This window comes from Hypomesus transpacificus, chromosome 11 (genome assembly GCF_021917145.1).
Source record: "Hypomesus transpacificus isolate Combined female chromosome 11, fHypTra1, whole genome shotgun sequence".
Taxonomy (NCBI): Eukaryota; Metazoa; Chordata; class Actinopteri; order Osmeriformes; family Osmeridae; genus Hypomesus; species Hypomesus transpacificus.
This window is the reverse complement of record NC_061070.1, coordinates 18,977,601-18,998,120: the sequence shown is the minus strand read 5'-3', so window position 1 is coordinate 18,998,120 and position 20,520 is coordinate 18,977,601. Positions and strand designations below refer to the sequence as shown.

The window sequence follows — 20,520 nt, the reverse complement described above, 5'->3', positions numbered from 1 at the left end:
CATGCATCTGTCCCTCACTTCACAGCACATACGTCCAAACAGCATGTTTAATCAGCATCGGAAAGACACTGATCCCAAAAAAGCAACACATGCCCACTTGTAGATGTAGAAATCTTCAAAGTGTCAGGTTAAACACACACAGGCACCAGTACTGGTGTCGGTACCGGGCAGGTTAACAACCAGCCTCTTCCTCGTGCAAGAGAGGCCCGGAGGAAGAGGGACAGGTTAGAGATCACCGCATAGGAGGAGACATGGCTCATGTTCTCTCCTGCTGTGTCCCGCCAGGCTACCTGGGTCTGAGGACAGCAGAAGGGAGGCGCTGCTGGAGGGGGAGGGGAGGGGGCTGTCCTCAGACAGGAAGCTGAAGGCGTGGGCTAGGGGAATCTGCCCGTACGAACAGTAGTGCTGTCTGGGGAGGCGGGGGATTATGGAGTCTTTCATGGCCATGGAACCTTTGTGGAGGGGTGGAGGGTGGAGACACAGGTGTACAGGTGAGTCTGTGGTGACAGGAATGTTTGCTGGCTGAACAGGTGAGTGACGGGCTGGTGCTCACCTGCGATGCTGCGGCGTTTGGGGTGGAGGGCGTGGTGGGGGGAGGGGGGCAGGAGCACAGAGCTGCTCAGAGGTTGGGGATCCTGATTGGCTGTGGTCTTGATGAACTCGATGGCTGATTGGAGGACGCGGAACTGCAGTGCTACGGCCATCTCTGCAGGAAGAACAGGAAGGATTTTTGTGAGCCCTTCTTCATGGTAAACACTTTGGTACTAGTACCCTGGTCGTATACTGTATAGTGTCTGGTCTGAGAGGGGTGACCAGCAACATGGCCCCCTGGTTGCCAGACCTACCCTGGGTGCGGGGCATCTTGCTGGTCTGCATGACCCCCAGCAGGGTAACCAGGTCCTCGATGATGCGGAAGTACTGCGACCCTGAGGAGCTGCAGGAGTGGATGGTGACGGCCACCAGCAGCTGCTGGATGTCTCCCACCAGCAGCCTGTAGTCATGCAGGGGGATCCTGGAGGAGAGAGCACAGCATGAGGACAGAGAGCAGCCTCACGTCTCTCCTGCAGGAGGGAGAGCCCAGGGGGAGAGGGAGGAAGGGAGGGCAGGGGGTCCTGGAGGAGAGAGCCCAGGGGGAGAGGGAGGGAGGGCAGGGGGTCGTGGAGGAGAGAGCACAGCATGAGGACAGAGAGCAGGCTCACGTCTCTCCTGCAGGAGGGAGAGCCCAGGGGGAGAGGGAGGAAGGGAGGGCAGGGGGTCCTGGAGGAGAGAGCCCAGGGGGAGAGGGAGGGAGGGCAGGGGGTCGTGGAGGAGAGAGCACAGCATGAGGACAGAGAGCAGGCTCACGTCTCTCCTGCAGGAGGGAGAGCCCAGTGGGAGAGGGAGGAAGGGAGGGCAGGGGGTCCTGGAGGAGAGAGCCCAGGGGGAGAGGGAGGGCAGGGGGTCGTGGAGGAGAGAGCCCAGGGGGAGAGGGAGAGAGGGAGGGTAGGGGGTCCTGGAGGAGAGAGCCCAGGGGGAGAGGGAGGGAGGGGGTCGTGGAGGAGAGAGCCCAGGGGGAGAGGGAGGGAGGGCAGGGGGTCGTTGAAGGGGGTCGTACCCGGCCTCCATGCCGTTGAGGGTGGACAGCGTGTTGAAGAGCACGTAGAGCAGGCCGTGGTCCAGCAGGACGTCGGCCAGCTTGGGGCAGGCGTTGATGAGCTGCAGCAGCATGCACAGCACGTTGTGCACCAGGGCGTTCTCACACAGCGAGTTCTCTATCAGGCCCAGCACAGGGATAATGCAGCGCTTCCTGAAGGGAGAGATGCCATCCATGTCCTCCAGGTCCAGGCTGGACAACACAGGACAGACAGGCAGACAGACAGACAGACAGGCAGACAGACAGACAGGCAGACAGACAGACAGACAGACAGACAGACAGACAGACAGACAGACAGACAGACAGACAGGCAGACAGGCAGACAGGCAGACAGAGACAGACAGGCAGACAGGCAGACAGGCAGACAGGCAGACAGAGACAGACAGGCAGACAGGCAGACAGACAGGCAGACAGGCAGACAGGCAGACAGGCAGACAGACAGACAGACAGACAGACAGACAGACAGACAGGCAGACAGGCAGACAGGCAGACAGACAGACAGGCAGACAGGCAGACAGACAGGCAGACAGGCAGACAGACAGGCAGGCAGATAGGCAGGCAGATAGGCAGGCAGGCAGACAGGCAGACAGACAGACAGACAGACAGACAGACAGACAGACAGACAGGCAGACAGGCAGACAGACAGAGACAGAGACAGAGACAGAGACAGAGACAGAGACAGAGACAGAGACAGAGACAGAGACAGAGACAGAGACAGACAGAGACAGACACAGACACAGACACAGACAGACAGACAGACAGAAAGACAGAAAGACAGAAAGACAGAGACAGAGACAGACAGACAAACAGACAGAGACAGACAGACAGGTTCGTTATTCACCATCACCAATCCACCAAATCAAACTACTACATCATGTATATGATGTTTGTAGAGTGGTCTCTCAGTAGCAGGGTAAGAAGGTGAGGCTGTTGGGTCCCTGCAGGCACGCCTGGGGACGACCTGAGCATCGTTCAGCAGACAGGATATCCTGGATCTGTCCACTTACTCCTCCTCCAGACCCACGGGGCGGCCGAACAGCATCTCCAGGAAGCACTCCAGCAGGCCCTGGCTGCCCTGGTGGAGGTATAGCTGGTTGGCCAACAGAGAGAAGCCGTGGTTCTTCAGGAACTTCTCTTTCTGCTCCTTGAAGGCTCGGCTGAAGTAGGCATCCAGCAACTGGGGGATCAGGATCAGAGGATCGCCATCCGGATTATTGCCAAGAACATTTTCACATTAAGGAATTTGCTTTGGTAGGTTGGTGCATAACAATACACATCAAGTAAGTAGAAGTTGCTACATTCAGGTGTCCGTCTGATTGGCTATCATGTGACTCATCATTTCCCTGTCTAACAGGACGGTAGTGGTGGACAGCTGACCTTCATCACCCCCTGCTGGATGAGGGGAGAGGAGTGGTTGACCAAAACGATGAGGGCCTCAGGCTGGATGAGTTTATCCATCACCTCCTCCAGCATCAGGTCAGGCAGCAGCAACAGCACTCCTCTCAGCAGGTCGTACAGGCCGCAGCACACCAGCACCAGGCAGTCCTCTGTACTCCTGGAACACAGCGGCTACTTATTCAATATTCATGTTTCTAAAAGGTTGAGCTTCATGAGGGGGGTAGGTGCATTACACATAAAGGGAGAGATGTCACACACACTTTCTAAAAATTGAAAATGTGCACCCCCCGGATAAGAAATTCATTTATAAACAACCCTGGTCCTCGGTTATTAAAAAGCTGGATTTCTACGTCAGCTCTCTAGAACCGATATGGCCTGACAGCCTTATAGCACAAGACAGGATTTACAGGATTCAAGTCCAGGGGGGAGGAGCTAGAGTCCAGGGGGGAGGAGCTAGAATCCAGGGGGGAGGAGCTATAGGCCAGGGGGGAGGAGCTAGAGGCCAGGGGAGAGGAGCTAGAGGCCAGGGGGGAGGAGCTAGAGGCCAGGGAGGAGGAGCTAGATCGCATGACGGGGACCATGTGACCTGCAGATGTCTCGGGTGGCTTTGGAAACACAAAGATGAGCAAAGCGGAGAGAGGATGTAATTAGCCAATCGGCTTCACTGGAGGACCATGTTAAAACCTATGAACGAGAGCTTGATGATACTCGACAAGAGACCAGGGAGGGTGAAAAGAGGCGGACGCAATTCGACAGAAACTCATTTCCACAGACGGTTCAAGAGACAACGTTTAGCATAATCACTTTTGTATGAATCAATATGCAAAACTGAACAGAGGTTCTTATGCTGTCACAAGAAGAGGAAGTCAGTTATATTAACGATGTGTAGTTCTGCATCACAAGACTAGTGGGGCACCTCTATTTCTCAACCATGGCAGGACGGATGACGAAGATTGTGGCGGACTCCTCCCACCCTGGTCACTCCCTGTTTCAAACACTCCCCTCCGGCAGAAGGCTGCGGTCCATCAGGACCAAAACCTCACGCCACACAAACAGTTTCTTCCCTTCTGCTGTTGGCCTCCTCAACAAGGCCAAGAGCTCACACTGACTCTAATGACTTCATGTCTTAAAACGTTTTACTTTTGCACTACATTCAATTCCTGTAATTTTGTATTTTATATTGTATTTTATATTGTAATTTGTCAATTTATATTTTATTTTATGCCCACTTTTATTCTATTTTAGTGTATTTCACTTATTACTGCTAGTTTTAGTATCGTTAGACCACATATTTAAATTTAAGATTCCTATATGTTTATTGTATGCACCTTCCTGCCAAAGCAAATTCCTTGTCAGTGCAAACTTTCATGGCAAATAAATCCCATTCTGATTCTGAACTAACTGACCTTTGCGGTAGTGGAACTGAATCTTGGTCAGGGTTACTTAAGGATAGTCACAGTGCACGAGTCATGAGTTATACAAGGTCTTGAACTTTATGTCCACTTTCGTAGTATATTTGGACAGGCCTTTCTTTGTTGTTTTTTTTACCTTTCAAAAACGTTTCCCTGCACACTAGAAAAGAACGGCGCAAAAACTTACGTAAAAAAAAAAAAATCTCAAATATTTTTGCAACCTTTCGAAAAGTATTTTTTTGCACACAACATGACACGAAAAATATGTTCAACCTTTCAAAAAAAAAAAAATCCCCATCTACACAACACCCCAAAAAAAAATATTTTGTGAAACTTGTTTGAGAAAATATTTTTGTAACCTTTGGAAACTTTTTTTCCCACAACACGTTTACATTTTTTTCTACTTATTTGAACCTCTTAAAACCCACCTACCTACCCCGTTAGATGCGTACCTGTCATTGGAGTCGGCCTTGCTGTGGGCCCGGTCGTAGCCGGGAGAGTAGGTGTAGCTCTCCCAGTCCTCGGGGAGGCTGCTGCGGTCCCCCAGGCTGGGCCAGCGCCCCACGGCCAGGGAGCCGTTCTGGGCAGGGAAGGCTAGGCCCAGGCTGGCCAGGTTACTCTGGCTCCTCTGGAAGGACTGGATGCCCTTCAGGCTGTCGGGCCTCCGTGGGGCCTCGTCGCTGGCCCAGTCGAAGCGGTCCTCCTGCCCACCTACGCTGCCCTCGGCCAAGCTGCCCTCAGCCAGGCTGTCCACCTCCGCCTCCTCCTCCCGCTCCTCCTCCACGCTGATGCGGGGCGTGTTCAGGCCTCGGTCTTCCCCCTGGCCCTCCCCCCTGCCCTCCCCAGCCTCCCCCCTGCTCTCCCCAGCCTCCCGGGAGTCACAGATGGTCTTGGCTGACTCACAGCTGCTCAGCAGAGGGTCATCTCCAGTGCTCCTCCTCAGGGTCTCTGTGCTGCCCAGCGCCCCCTCGCCCCCCCGCCCCCCCCGGGGGGACAGGGTAGGGGAGGAGTAGGGGGAGGGAGCCAGGCTTGGGGGCCGTAAGGACCGGTCCTCCCCCAGGTGCTCAGGGGAGGGACCCTGGATTGCTCCTGTAACCCAGGTAACACACAGATTAACGCTGGTCCTGTAACCCAGGTGTAGCCCTGAGTAACCCTGGCTGGATAAATAGCACTAATTCCTACATTTACATGTGACCATCAATAGACCTACATCAGCTCTAATCAAAGCTGTAACCTCTAAATCAAAACCTTGTGTAACAAGAATACTTTCCCCGTAGACAGACAATGAAGTCCTCTCTATTACAGCTCTCAGCCGTAACAAAGAGATATCTGAGGATATTTCCAGTACTGGAGACTTGCAAATTTTTAAGCACCACTGCTAGGGGAGACAGCGTGCTGGCCTGCAGGCCTGCTCAGCGTGGGGAGAGAGCAGCAGTATGGGGTGATTCACTAAGTACCTTCAGGGCCAGCCTCAGAGAAGACCATCGTGGAGAGAGACATGACGGAGCTGCTGGTGGACTTGCCTCCACTACTGGAGTGTCTCAGGTACATGATGGACTGGACCTTCTCGTGGTACAGCTTACCATCTGGGGTGGGAGAAATGTGAGCAGGTATGATTCCATGTATCAACATGAGTTCATAGGAGGGGTTTTCGGGAGTTCAATAGGGGTGAGGGGTTGTGAATGAGCGTCTCACCAATGTGCAGGGAGAAGTAGAAGTTGGAGGGGGTGTGGCACACGTAGGTGTTTGTGGGCGGGTGCACGGCCAACAGGAAGTTGTAGACCAGCCTGAGCAGGTCCAGGTCTGGAGGAGAACCCAGCACTTCCTGGATGATTTTGACGAACGACATGCACACTTCCTGTGGGATGGAGGTGAGGTGCTCGTCCCGATTCTCCTGAGGAGAAACAACACACATGCGTGAGACTCCGCTTCACGGTCACCACAGGGGGAGGAGCCGGGTGACAGGGAGTTCTCTTCCCGTCCCTGTGGGGGCGCTGTGGAGCTGCTCTCCTACCTGCAGCACCTGGCAGGTGAGCAGAAAGCGCTGCACCACCTGGGCGTTGAGCAGCTGGCGGATGTTGAACACCTGCAGGGGGTGATGCACCCTGATGAGGACCTCCAGAGCTGCCAGAAGGGTCTCCCACACGCCTCCCTGAGACACACACACACACACAGAGTTCAGATGTTAGCTTTACTGTAAACCAGCTGTCGGTACCTGAGCCCTGCGTGGTGTGTGTAGGTGTGTACCTGAGCCTTGCGTGGTGTGTGTAGGTGTGTACCTGAGCCTTGCGTGGTGTGTGTAGGTGTGTACCTGAGCCTTGCGTGGTGTGTGTAGGTGTGTACCTGAGCCTTGCGTGGTGTGTGTAGGTGTGTACCTGAGCCTTGCGTGGTGTGTGTAGGTGTGTACCTGAGCCTTGCGTGGTGTGTGTAGGTGTGTACCTGAGCCTTGCGTGGTGTGTGTAGGTGTGTACCTGAGCCTTGCGTGGTGTGTGTAGGTGTGTACCTGAGCCTTGCGTGGTGTGTGTAGGTGTGTACCTGAGCCTTGCGTGGTGTGTGTAGGTGTGTACCTGAGCCTTGCGTGGTGTGTGTAGGTGTGTACCTGAGCCTTGCGTGGTGTGTGTAGGTGTGTACCTGAGCCTTGCGTGGTGTGTGTAGGTGTGTACCTGAGCCTTGCGTGGTGTGTGTAGGTGTGTACCTGAGCCTTGCGTGGTGTGTGTAGGTGTGTACCTGAGCCGTGGCCCAGATCTTCCAGTCCAGCAGCAGTTCTGCCAGAAGCCTGGTGTCCTGCACCACAGCACAGGACTCGGTGTCCAGGCGGAAGTGTCCGTCCTCCCCCAGGGTCAGGATGGGGGCGCTGCAGCAGCCGTCCAGCAGGGTCTGCAGCCAGGGGGAGCACACACACTTTAACACAGGAGAGTCTCTCTGCTCAATATGCCACCTCGGAGAGCAAGTCTCAAGTCTTTTATTTGTCAGGTACACACAACAACACAAGGTCAGACTGGGCACTGAAATAACATAACATAACATACACAGAACATAATTAACATCTATGCTGAGCTTAAATAAGTGAAACTTCATAAATATAAAGATAGCAATAAATAATCCACTATACTAACCCTAAATGCTCATAGAATCTATTCAACCTTTAACCTATTCTACCCTATGTGGAGTACAGAGTACAGGGACTGCTGTAATTACAGCACTGGTCCTCTATGAGGGGGGCCAGACACACCCACATTTACAATCTACAGAAATGTCACCAGCCGCACTCTCGATAGAGGGGATTGAGATTGGCAATGACAGGAGGAAAACCAATATTCTCCTTGTGGACCACCGTCGAGCACTTATCACTGTCAACACAACTACCCGTTCTACCCCAGAGAGAACCTGTCTCTAGCAATCAGACGGGGATACTGTCCAACATCACTGCAGGGGAGATCAATCAGCTGATGGGTTCTCTGTTAGAGCCCTTCACACTGACTACACCTCGCTACAGTCTCCAGATGTTGTCTTTAGTATCCACACTGTTGAAGGGTTAATAGACGGCTGGATCAGTGAAGCATGAAGGCGGTAACACGATGGCCGGGCCTGCACTGGAACAAGCCAGCATGAAGCTCTGTCTCTCCAGCTCTCGTCTGTCCCACGAGTCTTCACCTGTCCTGTCTAGACGTCCTGTCTGGATGTCCTGTCTGGACGTCCTGTCTACCAGACAGACGTCCCGGGCCTCTCAGCTGAGTTACGAGCAGGGCTCAGGTAACAGAGGCATCAGTTCACACAGTCTCACAACAGCAACACAGCCTCGTAAATAATCCTGCTGAGCAGGTATTGAGTGGGAAACTCCACACACACTGTTACAGAAACTCCACACACACTGTTACAGAAACTCCACACACGAACGAACATGAACCACAATGAGTGTCAAGTTAGACAGCTGAATGGGATTCAGTTGTGGTCATCCTAACATCATATGAACATGAACTTGATGTGGTTCACCTTGAGCATGTGGTATCCCACAATGCACTTGGACTTGATGAGGACCTGGTGGATCATGGCGTAGCCGTGGCAACAGTCCATCTCGTGGATGCGGTGCTGGTTGAGTTTAGCCACGGACAGCAGTACCTGGAGGGCCAGGGCCTGGGTCCTCTCACAATCACTCAGCTCTACAGCCTGTAGGGGGGGGAGAGGGATAGGGTTATAGTACATGCTATAACCCTGAGCTCTACAACATGCTATAACCGTGAGCTCTACAACATGCTATAACCCTGAGCTCTACAACATGCTATAACCCTGAGCTCTACAACATGCTATAACCCTGAGCTTTACACCATGCTATAACCCTGAGCTCTACAACATGCTATAACCCTGAGCTCTACAACATGCTATAACCCTGAGCTCTACAACATGCTATAACCCTGAGCTCTACAACATGCTATAACCCTGAGCTCTACAACATGCTATAACCCTGAGCTCTACCCACTAAGCTCCTCTCCGTTCATCCTACCCGGGCGAAGAGGAACACAAAGTTCCCGGTGCCTCCGATCTTGTGCAGGACGCTGTGCAGGCCCTGGGGCTGGGAGGGCAGTAGGCTTCGCAGGCTCTGGGGGTCCAGAGAGGAGCTCTGCACCTCCTTACAGCTGAAGGGCCTCTGGGACGCCACCACCCTGGCATGGCCCTTCATCCGGATCACCGGCTCGTAGATAGTGTAGCTCCTGGGGCTGCTGGGGGCAAACACCACTGCCAGGCCCTCCTGCGTCCACACACACACACACAACAACAACATGATTAACAACATGATTAACACACTCCTGTGAAGACACATTTACGATATTCTCTCTTTACTATGTGGACACACACAGACACTTCTAGAACCTTCTGTGCTGACACACACATGTTTATAATAAACAGTTTCACAACAACATGCAACACGGGACACTGGTGTGGAGAGGACCAACTGTGACTGTTCAAATGTAAATGTATGATGTGTGTGTGTGATGGCAATAAGCATTAAGGGCGACAGAGGAGCTCACCACGAGGCTGGTCGTGTCCACGTCCTTGTTCTTCATCAGCAGCTCTCTCACCTGCTCGCACCTCAGCCCCTCCTGGGTCAGGTACTTGGAGAACACCCCCTGTTGCTGCCCGTACCTGCAGGGCATGATGGAGGTGAGGTCGGGCCCACTGGCGTACAGGTAGTACGCCTCCTCCGGTCCCATCCTGGAGCCTGAGACACACACACACACAGTGTAAACACACACACACACACTCTTAGGGTTAGCCTAGCGAGCCAGCGAGGCTGGGATAATGACATCAGTCAGGTTTCTGAGGCTGGTATGACTGCACACCATCACAGCCAATTACAGACAACAACAGGCCGTTCTGTAGGCAGCGTTCCCCTGCTCTGAGAATGTGGAGAATCCACATCCACACACACTGAATCACAACATCTGAGAATGCAGCTAGTGGAGCGAAGCAGAACATTGGATGGTGAAAGCTGAAGGGAGGAGGAGGGAGGTTGTGTCTCAACCAGTAGAGAGCAACCTTGAGGCTCTCAAAGAGCCGGCCTGACTGGCTGAGGGGGGGGGAAGGAGCACAACGCAACAGAGTCAGAGAGAGAGACAGAGTCAGAGAGACACAGAGAGAGAGTCAGAGAGAGAGTTAGAGAGAGAGACAGAGTCAGAGAGAGAGTTAGAGAGAGACAGTCAGAGAGAGAGAGAGAGAGACAGAGAGACAGAGTTAGAGAGAGTCAGAGAGAGAGACAGAGTTAGAGAGAGAGACAAAGTTAGAGAGAGAGACAGAGAGAAGTTAGAGAGAGTGACAGAGAAACAGTTAGAGAGAGTCAGAGAGAGAGAGACAGAGAGAGAGAGTCAGAGAGAGAGACAGAGTCAAATAGAGAGTCAAAGAGAGAGACAGAGTCAGAGAGAGAGAGTCAGAGAGAGAGACAGGATGTTTGTACCGTTGAACAGCAGCACAGTGCCCATGTCCCAGGCTCCGCCCTGCCTGGACGGCGTCTCTGACGAGGCGAGGCAGTGTCCCAGCAGGCAGAAGGTCTTGTTGCTGTCGGACGACAGGCTGGCCTTCCTGGGCAGGGTGTAGTCCAGAGCCACCTCACACTGCCTGGGGAGGGACAGGACCTCATGTTGGACACTCACACTGGACACCTTTTACTAGTCATCCTAAATAACACCTGTTGTGAACGACTCGCCTGGATAAACAGAGGCTCAATCAAACACAAAATAGGATGAGGTACTTAAAACGATGCATTTCATCATCTGTGTTTGACTAGCTGTAATACCTCCCCCTCCTTCCCTCCCCTCCCCCTCCTCCTCCTCCTCCTCGTCCTCCTCCTCCTCCTCCTCCTCCTCCTCCTCCCCCTCCCTCCCCTCCCCCCTCCTCCTCCTCCCCCTCCTCCTACCTGACCCCGCAGACCCAGAGAGCGAGGCTTCCGTGGATGTTCTTCTTGCCTTCAGGCTGTTGGCTGTATGTGATCCCCAGGTGCTGCCAGGGCCCCGGTCTGACCACGCCCGCCCCAGACTCCGCCTGCGCCAGCAGTCCAGCCTTCATCTCATCGTTAGGGTCGACACACATCCTGATGACAGGACAGTCACCGTCACACACAGGAAGTCACACACAGGAAGTCACACCACAGAGACCACATTTCGTTTACGTCAGGTTAGTAGGTTGGACAGTTTGTGTTTTACTGTCACTGTCAGACACTGCAATGCTTCCTACGTTAGTGGTCAGACAGTGTTAGTGGTCAGACAGTGTTAGTGGTCAGACAGTGTTAGTGGTCAGACAGTGTTAGTGGTCAGACAGTGCTTTGCACACCTGCCATGTCTGAGCCCTGGGCCAGGTGTAAGACTCACCTGAAGGTGAGAGACCCAGAGGACAGGTTGGCCCACACTTGCAGCATCAGGGCCTTGGAGCCCATGGACAAAACATGCACCAGGCCCTCCTCCACCACTCTTTGCCCCGCCTGGGAGGCCCCCAGCTGGGGCTCGGCCGCCGTGGTCTTCCCCTCCTCTGGAGCACACGGAAGGAGAAACGACGAGATGTGAACACAGGCTGGAACACAGCATGCACCACACAGCAGACACAGCAGACACAGCAGACACAGCAGACACACAGCAGACACACAGCAGACACACAGCAGACACACAGCAGACACAGCAGTCACAGCAGACACACAGCTAGCATAGCAGGCACAGCAGATACACAGCAGGCATAGCAGGCACAGCAGACACACAGCAGGCATAGCAGGCACAGCAGAGACACAACAGACACACAGCAGACACAGCAGTCACAGCAGACACACAGCAGACACAGCAGTCACAGCAGACACACAGCAGGCATAGCAGGCACAGCAGACACACAACAGACATACAGCAGACACACAGCAGGCACAGCAGACACACAGCAGACACACAGCAGACACAGCAGACACACAGCAGGCATAGCAGGCACAGCAGACACACAGCAGATACACAGCAGACACCACACAGCAGACACAGCAGACACAGCATCTTGACCCAGCATCTCACCCTTCTCTCCAGATCCCTTCTGTTCGCCAGGCGTGGCCGTCTTCAGCCACAGAGAGGCGCTGAAGCCACTGGCCATGTGAGGCCAGCAGTTCTGCCCCACCAGGGGCAGGTGCAGGGGGGCAACATGCCAGGGTGAGGAGAGCAGGTGACCCGGGGATGGCTTGCCCCTCCAGAGCAGCCCCCCTCCTCTGCCCCCTGCACCCCCGTTCTGCCGCCCCCCGGGGGACGAGCCCCCTGGCGCAGAGCTGCCGAGGATCATGGGAAAGGACAGGAAGTACAGAGGCTCCATGTCCACGTTGGCCTCCACGATCTGCAGAAGCCCCTTTAGCAGGACGTCCTGGAGCAGAGAGGAAGCATGGTTACCATGGAAACATAACCCTAACTCTTCATCAGGGAGCATGGTTACCATGGAAACATCACCCTAACCCTTCATCAGGGAGCATGGTTACCATGGAAACATAACCCTAACCCTTCATCAGGGAGCATGGTTACCATGGAAACATAACCCTAACCCTTCACCAGGGAGCATGGTTACCATGGAAACATCACCCTAACCCTTCATCAGGGAGCATGGTTACCATGGAAACATAACCCTAACCCTTCATCAGGGAGCATGGTTACCATGGAAACATAACCCTAACCCTTCATCGGGGAGCATGGTTACCATGGAAACATAACCCTAACCCTTCATCAGGGAGCATGGTTACCATGGAAACATAACCCTAACCCTTCATCAGGGAGCATGGTTACCATGGAAACGTCACCCTAACCCTTCATCAGGGAGCATGGTTACCATGGAAACATCACCCTAACCCTTCATCAGGGAGCATGGTTACCATAGAAACATAACCCTAACCCTTCATCAGGGAGCATGGTTACCATGGAAACATCACCCTAACCCTTCATCAGGGAGCATGGTTACAGTACATGGTAATAGGCGTGAGCACAGCCACCTCACCTCTGTAAGATTTACATTTCTGATATTTAAATTCAGTTTAAATCCTTTACAAAGACGAGGCAGATGAAAGGTGGTTTGCGTGTTTGGGTGATAATATAATGCTGTAGACAGCCCATCCAGAGATGGTGTTGATGAAAGCAGACGTGACCCTGGGCTGGAAACAGACGTAAGCATGACACTGGGTACAGTAGGACACAAAAGCCCACAGACGTAAGCATGACACTGGGTACAGTAGGACACAAAAGCCCACAGAGCCGGACAAATATATAGGCCACACACCACACACACGCACTTCGCACACCGCACACACACCACAAGTATGACCTGACCACCTTGTTATTAATTCCCATATCACCAAACAAAAGGTAGAGAATATTGAAAACTGTGGACCTGCGTCCCCAGGTTTGTCAGGTTATAAATAACCCTGTTCAGAACGAAGAAACGGGTTATTTAAGCAAGCTTCAACATAGCAATTAACAACTACCTCAGCGTTAATAAGTTGCCTCGTCAAATTAATTCCCAACACTTAGGTGCTAATTGCTCAGGACTGTATGTGATGTTTATGGACAATGCTATTGGAGAGCTTGTGTGAGATCCAGCCCACTGCAGTACAGTACACATGATCTACACTGCAGTACAGTACACATGATCTACACTGCAGTACACATTATATACACTGCAGTACAGTACACATGATCTACACTGCAGTACAGTACACATGATCTAAACTGCAGTACACATGATCTACACTGCAGTACAGTACACATGATCTACACTGCAGTACAGTACACATGATCTACACTGCAGTACACATGATCTACACTGCAGTACAGTACACATGATCTACAGTACAGTACACATGATCTACACTGCAGTACAGTACACATGATCTAAACTGCAGTACACATGATCTACACTGCAGTACAGTACACATGATCTACACTGCAGTACACATGATCTAAACTGCAGTACAGTACACATGATCTACAGTACACTACACATGATCTACACTGCAGTACAGAACACATGATCTACACTGCAGTACAATACACAAGGTTGGTAACCACTGGACTATAGGATTGGGAAGGGCTAAGGGAGTGGGAGTAGGAGGGGCTACACAGAGGGGAGTGGTTACTGGAGTTGTTGTGGCTGCAGGAGTGGGAGTGACTACATGAAGAGGAGTGGTTACATAAGTGGGTGTGGCTACTTACAGTGGGAGGAGTCTTCTCCAGGAAGAGACATATCAATAGCGCCAGTTCTTCAGCTGTGATCCGTTTGCTCACCATGGCAACCAGCAGCTCAACTAGCAGGGCCTGGCAGTCTGGACAGACCATAAACAACACCCTCAGTCACCGAGACAACAGCACAGCATGCAGCATCCATGAAACATCATGAGAAGCAACCCTGACCACACCCACTAGGTCTGATCCCCCTCACCAACATGCTGAATCACACCCTGGAGATATGGTGTTAAAGTGCTGCAAACCCACCTGTAAACGAGGAGTCCGATTGGGTGAGGATGGTGTGGAAGCCAGTGAGGATGGTTTTAACTCCTCCCTGTTCAGAGTAGAGTAAGACTCAGTGATACAGTCTCCCTCTCAGGAGGCAGGAGGGGAGGACACAGGCAGGGTGAGCAGGGAGACAGATAGGGAAGTAGAGAGACAGGTACACAGACAGGGAGGCAGAGAGACAGGTAGACAGACAGGAGACAGACAGACACAGGGAGGTAGAGAGGTAGAAAGACAAGACAGGAAACTGAAATCTGCTATCAGACCAGAAGACGGCTTGTCAGCCTCACCTGGTCGTAGAGCAGAGCAGCGTTGAGGGGGTTGGCTCTGACGGCTCCCAGGAGACTGTGGAACACGTGCTTCATCACCCCCAGCTCAGGGGAGCCGGCGGCCAGTAGCTGCAGCTCCATGGTGCAGATCTCTGGGAAGAGCAGCACCCCGCGCCCAGGCCCCTCCGGAGGTCCCGGCCCACACTCCCCCAGCCCCACGCCCTCCACCTTCAGCCCTGGGAGGGGAACCAGAGACGCCGGGGTGAGGGCCCCGAGCAACACAACAGCCCACACTCCGAGTCCTCCGAAAAACAACACTGAGTCAAGCTCATCAAGCGATGAGCACGATTCACATCCATGCACAGCTACGGTTCACCTCCTGCAGCATGTACACAGTGTGTATACCAGCAGGCACCCCCCCTGCTCCTGAAGGGCTCCCTACTCTACTGGCATCCCCCCCCTTTGCTCCAGCCGGGTCTGGGTCCACCCCCTTCTCAGGGGCGGCTCGTCAACACGAGGGAGCCCTGAGCTGTGAGTGCTGAGCCCAGCTGGGGAGGGGCAGCATGGAAGCCTGAGTGCTGCTGGGGAGGGGCAGCATGGGAGCCTGAGTGCTGCTGGGGAGGGGCAGCATGGGAGCCCTGCTGGGGAGGGGCAGCATGGGAGCCTGAGTGCTGCTGGGGACCCCCTCTCTTCCTCCCTCCCCCTCTCTCTCTCCCTCCCCCTCTCTTCCTTCCTCCCTCCCCCTCTCTCCTCCCCCTCCCCCTCTCTCTCTCTCTCTCTCTCCTCCCCCTCTCCATTTCTCCATCCCCTCCAACTAAATGTTTCCCTTCTTACCAAAATCGACTAAAACATTTACTGTAAACAAGTTTGGACAGGGAACCCAGGAAGTTAAGACTACAGATTAAATAAATAATAAACAACCTGATCTGAAGCATTAGTCCTCAAGCCTGTGCTTTCCCCAGATGTCAAAGCTGCTCATTGAAACAGAAGCCTGAGATAGGAGGAGGGAGGGGTGAGAAGGGAGGAGGGGTGAGACCATGTTGAGCTCCTGATTGACTTTGGATCAATATTGTACTCTACATCTCCTCCATGAAATCACTCTCTCTTCATCAATCTCTCTCCCCTTTCCTTACATTTAAAAACACGTGACCTTGGAGAAGATCGACATAAAACTGAGGCTGCCACATACAGTGTGTTTACAGTATCAGCCTATCTGTGTGTGTGTGTGTGTGTGTGTGGGGGTCGGCAATAGCGACTGGAAAATACTACATGAGTCACAAGCTTGCTAATGAGGCCCTGCTCTGCACTGGTCTTACAGCGTGCTGACAGGAAAACAATGGGTGCATTCTGAGAGGAAGGAAATGTTAAAAGCGAGTAGGTCTCCACCCCCTGCCCCCTACACACACACACACACACACACACACACACACACACACACACACACACACACGTGAGAGGGAGTCAGATCAGAGCCAGCGTGACCTGGCTGGTACACTTACTTACTGGGTAACAGTCACTCAATGCAGGGACCTGGGTTAGAATCCGACAGAAGCCATTTCCTGCAAGTCTCCCTCTCAAGTCTTCCCCTCAAGTCTTCCCCTCAAGTCTTCCCCTCAAGTCTCCCTCTCAAGTCTCTCCCCTCAAGTCTCTCCCTCAAGTCTCCCTCTCAAGTCTTCACCCCCCTTTCTCCCTCCCTCTGCTTTCCTGTCTCTCTCCAACTGCCCAGTTATTACAGCTGAAAAAAGCCCCCAAAAATATAATTAAAAAGTTAAGAAAATCTGTCTGCCCTAACTTCATGATGGATCACCTCCGTCTCGGGAAAGACCCCGGCTCTCAGTTTCCCAGGGCTGTGTTGGTCTTTACTCTGGAAGTCAAGACAAATGGAGCCAACCCTTTGACCCCCCAGGATCAGATGAATCCATCATCAACAACCAGCAGACACGGAGCACACGAGGAGGATGTGTAAACAGTGATCCCACACAGTCCTGATGATGAAGGATACAGCCCCAAGGCTGGCTGTGGGAACACAGCGCTGAGCAGAGTTAGAGGACTGTCTCAGTTAGAGGACTGTCTCAGTTAGAGGACTGTCTCAGAGGACTGTCTCAGAGGACTGTCTCAGAGGACTGTCTCAGTTATAGGGCTGTCTCAGTTAGAGGACTGTCTCAGTTAGAGGACTGTCTCAGTTAGAGGACTGTCTCAGTTAGAGGACTGTCTCAGTTAGAGGACTGTCTCAGAGGACTGTCTCAGTTAGAGGGCTGTCTCAGTTAGAGGGCTGTCTCAGTTAGAGGACTGTCTCAGAGGACTGTCTCAGAGGACTGTCTCAGAGGACTGTCTCAGAGGACTGTCTCAGAGGACCAACTCAGACTGTCTCTAGTTACCTGGTCAGGTCCTCTTGGTTGTGTGTGTGTGTTTGTGTGGTGGTACCTTCGCCCTGCTTGGCCAGCAGGTCGTCAGGGTTACTCTCGCTGTCTGCGTCGTAGCCTTCCTCCTCCTCCTCCTCCTCCCCCAGAGGGCGGGCACCCTGCCCCTCCTCCACCTCCTCAGACAGCTCCCCCGCCGGCACCCCCACCGGCACCCCCACCTGCAGCTTCTGACACACACATGCAGGCACACACACACACACACATGCAGGCACACACAAGTACACACACACATGCAGGCACACGCATACACACACACCGAGGAGATGAGTGTAGGCAGGATAACAGCAGACATGTTTGCATGTGCAGGAGCATCCAAGTTCACACAAACCAAGCACCAATAACCCACAGAAACATTCAAGTAACTACCATCCAAATCAGATAGTACACCTGCTCTATCAGCCATTGTCTTGCTGTGACCAAGGCTGTGGCTAAGCTAACGCTGTGACCAAGGCTGTGGCTAAGCTAACGCTGTGAGCTAAATTCATCTGTGGCTAAGCTAACGCTGTGAGCTAAATTCATCTGTTGCTAAGCTAACGCTGTGAGCCAAAATCCATACGCTAACACAAGGAGGACGGTGTTCCTTACCCATCGACTAGCGCTTCCACTTCCTTCACTCACTGAGAACACTACAGGACGCTCTCTACGCAAAACAAGTCAATCCCACTGTCTTACCACAGCGGGTAAACAAAATGTTTTTCGAGAAATTGAACAAATAAAAAAGTACACAGGATTTTGGTCATGAGACCAATATCAGCTGACCAACAAGGCATTCACTCAACATCCCTGAGGTGTTTAGTGAGTCAGTCATCTGCATGTGCTCTCTCTCTCACTCTCTTTCTCTGTGTCTCTCTCTCTGTCTCTCTCTCTCTCTCTGTCTCTCTGTCTCTCTGTCTCTCTCTCTCTCTGTGTCTCTCTCTCTCTGTGTCTCTCTCTCTCTCTCTCTCTCTCTGTGTCTCTCTCTGTGTGTCTCTCTCTCTCTCTCTCTCTTGCTCTCTCTCTGTCCCTCTCTACAGACAGATTACTAATCTCTCAAGACCCTCACATTCACAGCTGGTCAGTACATACCTCAGACCAAAGCATTGAGAGAGACCTGAGCTGTAGCAAAATGGGGATCACTGGACCGTAAATCCATTATATAAACATCTAAACCCTGGACGAAGGAAAAGGCTTAATCTGACTGGCATGTTAAGACCATCTGAAAACACACCGGACCAGGCAACACAAAGCATTGATGACAATAAGCTTCAGTAAAACCTATTTGACCAATGGATTTCCATAACCTGGGTAAACAATGCAATGACCTTTGACCCCTACTGTCGTGCTAAAACTCTGACGGAGGGCAGGAATGTCGTGCTGCACCTGAAAACTCACCTGAATGCCAGGTGAGAGACCAGGTGAACTCACCCTATCTGGCTTCTCCTCGGGGGGGCCGGGGCAGGACGACACCTCCGCCAGGGCTACCCTCAGCAGGGAGTCGAACAGGGGCACGGCCAGGTCAGAGGTCACGACCCCGGAACGGGACAGCTGATCTCTCACCTCGCACAGTGTCTCCTCCACAGACTGGAGCTGCCGGGGAAGGAGGGAGGTACAGTAACTGGGTCAAATTGTTGAAAGTGTCATTTCTAGAAGGTGTATTATTTTATGGTTAAAGACTTGTTTCAATGGCACTGTGGATTGTTGTGAAGCTGATGAAGGCTGATGCATGTCCAGTAAAGCCATGGGAACGGTAAAGGCAGAGAAGTGTCATTTCTTTCATTGGGTGTGCTTGCCTTTGGCCAGGCACCAACTATATTGTCTGTCATCTTTATTTATTATTCCCCACCCTAACTAGTCCCTCAGTTTTAGCACTCCATAGACATACACATACATTTTTCAGTGTCAAAATGTGTGTCTTGTTCCCGAGACACAAGCGTTGCTTGAAGATTCCATTGCACGGATAAGTGAAGCTAATGGTAGCTAACTAGCTAGCCACAGTCACTAACGTCACTAATGTCACGAAACTGCGCGCGTTTTACCGACAGTAATTTCAGTTCAGTCGCTCGTTGGCTTCGGGAAATAGCTATAAAATATCCGATATCCAGTTTTCCATAGCACCGGATGTACCAACTGTTATGAATGTTATGAATGTTCGGATATGAATGTACCATTCATATCCGAACGATTGGCGCGGATAAGGCTAACACTAGAAGCGAGAGGCGGTTTTCTCTATGTAACGCTACTTATTTGTTAATTTTTTTGGTTGCATTTTCACCTTTCGAAACTTTTTAAAAAATATATTTTTTTTGCCGTGTGAGGCAGTGTAGTGAGTGAGACATGGTAGTGGGTGAGACATGGTAGTGGGTGAGACATGGTAGTGGGTGAGGCAGGGCAGTGACTGTGTGAGGCAGGCACCTGGTAGGAGAGCTCAGGCTCGGTCCTCAGGAGGGTAGAGCTGGAGCTGTGCAGACAGATGCCCAGCAGGGCTTCCAGGAGACGGATACTCTGCAGAGGCCACTCCTCCTCCAGCCTCCTGGAGGGATCCCTTCCCCTGGCCTCGGCCGGGCCTGGGCCCAGACCCTCAGCCTGCTCCAGGGTACAATCCTCCTGCTGCCCTGCAGAGCCCGGCTCTGCAGAGACGGGGGTGGACGAGTCCAGGTGAGACGGGCTCACCTTGCCCTTCCCCTCCCTCCTCTTCCTGGCCTTGCCGTCCCTGGTCTTGGAGGTGAGCTTCTGGATGACCATGGAGGTTAGGCGGGAGCACACGTCCAGCCCGCCCAGCCTGAAGAACTGCCTCTGGAACACGGGGCTGGCCAGGTAGACCCCGCGGCACAGCGCCCACACGTCCGCAGCACGCCGCACCTGCTCCTTGGAGGGCAGGGCCACGCTGTCGGGGGCCAGGCATGGCATCCGGCCCCCCAGGGGCTCACTGGCCGTGCTGTCGTACCCGGACGTGTCCTCGGAGTCGTTGGCCGAGTCACGGTCCGAGTCGGCCTCTTTGCTGACGCACAGGAAGGCCACACAGAGGAACAGGTTGATGGTGTTGAGGTGGGCCTCGCCCCGGCTACGCCCCGCCCCCGCCCCGCTCCTCCGGCGAGGGCAAGCCTCCTTCAGACCCTCGTAAAACTTGCTCAGGCTCTGGGGGCCCTCTCCGGCCCCCCGGGAGCCCAGGTCCTCCGTCAGCCCCAGTACGGCCTCCCTCTCCTGGGCCTCGGCCTTCTCCAGCTCCTGGAGGGCTCGGTCCGACTGCTGGGGCCCCACACCCAGGATCAGGGTCTCAAACACCTTCAGCGCCCAGGAGCGAGTCTGGTCCAGGTAGATGAGCTCTGTGATCTGGTTCAGGCCGTTACAGCTCAGGAACAAGTCTCGGATCACCCTGGGGGGACAGGAGAGTAACAGAGACAGACT

At 53.2% G+C, this 20,520-nt stretch overlaps 1 protein-coding gene across 8 annotated transcripts in view; it reads right to left on the bottom strand.

Annotated features, from left to right (window-relative positions):
• Positions 1–20,520, bottom strand: part of lyst (lysosomal trafficking regulator) — a 55,188-nt gene that overhangs the window by 11,895 nt on the left and 22,773 nt on the right. For 6 of the 8 annotated variants that reach the window (XM_047029351.1, XM_047029352.1, XM_047029353.1 and 3 more), the window contains 24 exons: positions 19,528–20,488; positions 18,541–18,702; positions 17,138–17,303; positions 14,735–14,949; positions 14,427–14,493; positions 14,148–14,257; positions 11,979–12,315; positions 11,304–11,460; positions 10,853–11,026; positions 10,394–10,554; positions 9,471–9,661; positions 8,945–9,190; positions 8,437–8,610; positions 7,171–7,320; positions 6,458–6,595; positions 6,139–6,337; positions 5,901–6,029; positions 4,896–5,532; positions 3,011–3,188; positions 2,641–2,810; positions 1,595–1,825; positions 846–1,012; positions 554–706; positions 291–452 (listed from right to left, as the gene is read on the bottom strand). In XM_047029351.1, coding sequence (XP_046885307.1) covers positions 291–452; positions 554–706; positions 846–1,012; positions 1,595–1,825; positions 2,641–2,810; positions 3,011–3,188; positions 4,896–5,532; positions 5,901–6,029; positions 6,139–6,337; positions 6,458–6,595; positions 7,171–7,320; positions 8,437–8,610; positions 8,945–9,190; positions 9,471–9,661; positions 10,394–10,554; positions 10,853–11,026; positions 11,304–11,460; positions 11,979–12,315; positions 14,148–14,257; positions 14,427–14,493; positions 14,735–14,949; positions 17,138–17,303; positions 18,541–18,702; positions 19,528–20,488 — 5,435 coding nt within the window. The remainder of the gene's footprint in view (positions 1–290; positions 453–553; positions 707–845; positions 1,013–1,594; positions 1,826–2,640; positions 2,811–3,010; positions 3,189–4,895; positions 5,533–5,900; positions 6,030–6,138; positions 6,338–6,457; positions 6,596–7,170; positions 7,321–8,436; positions 8,611–8,944; positions 9,191–9,470; positions 9,662–10,393; positions 10,555–10,852; positions 11,027–11,303; positions 11,461–11,978; positions 12,316–14,147; positions 14,258–14,426; positions 14,494–14,734; positions 14,950–17,137; positions 17,304–18,540; positions 18,703–19,527; positions 20,489–20,520) is intronic. The other 2 variants (XM_047029354.1, XM_047029359.1) reach the window with 2 other exon arrangements.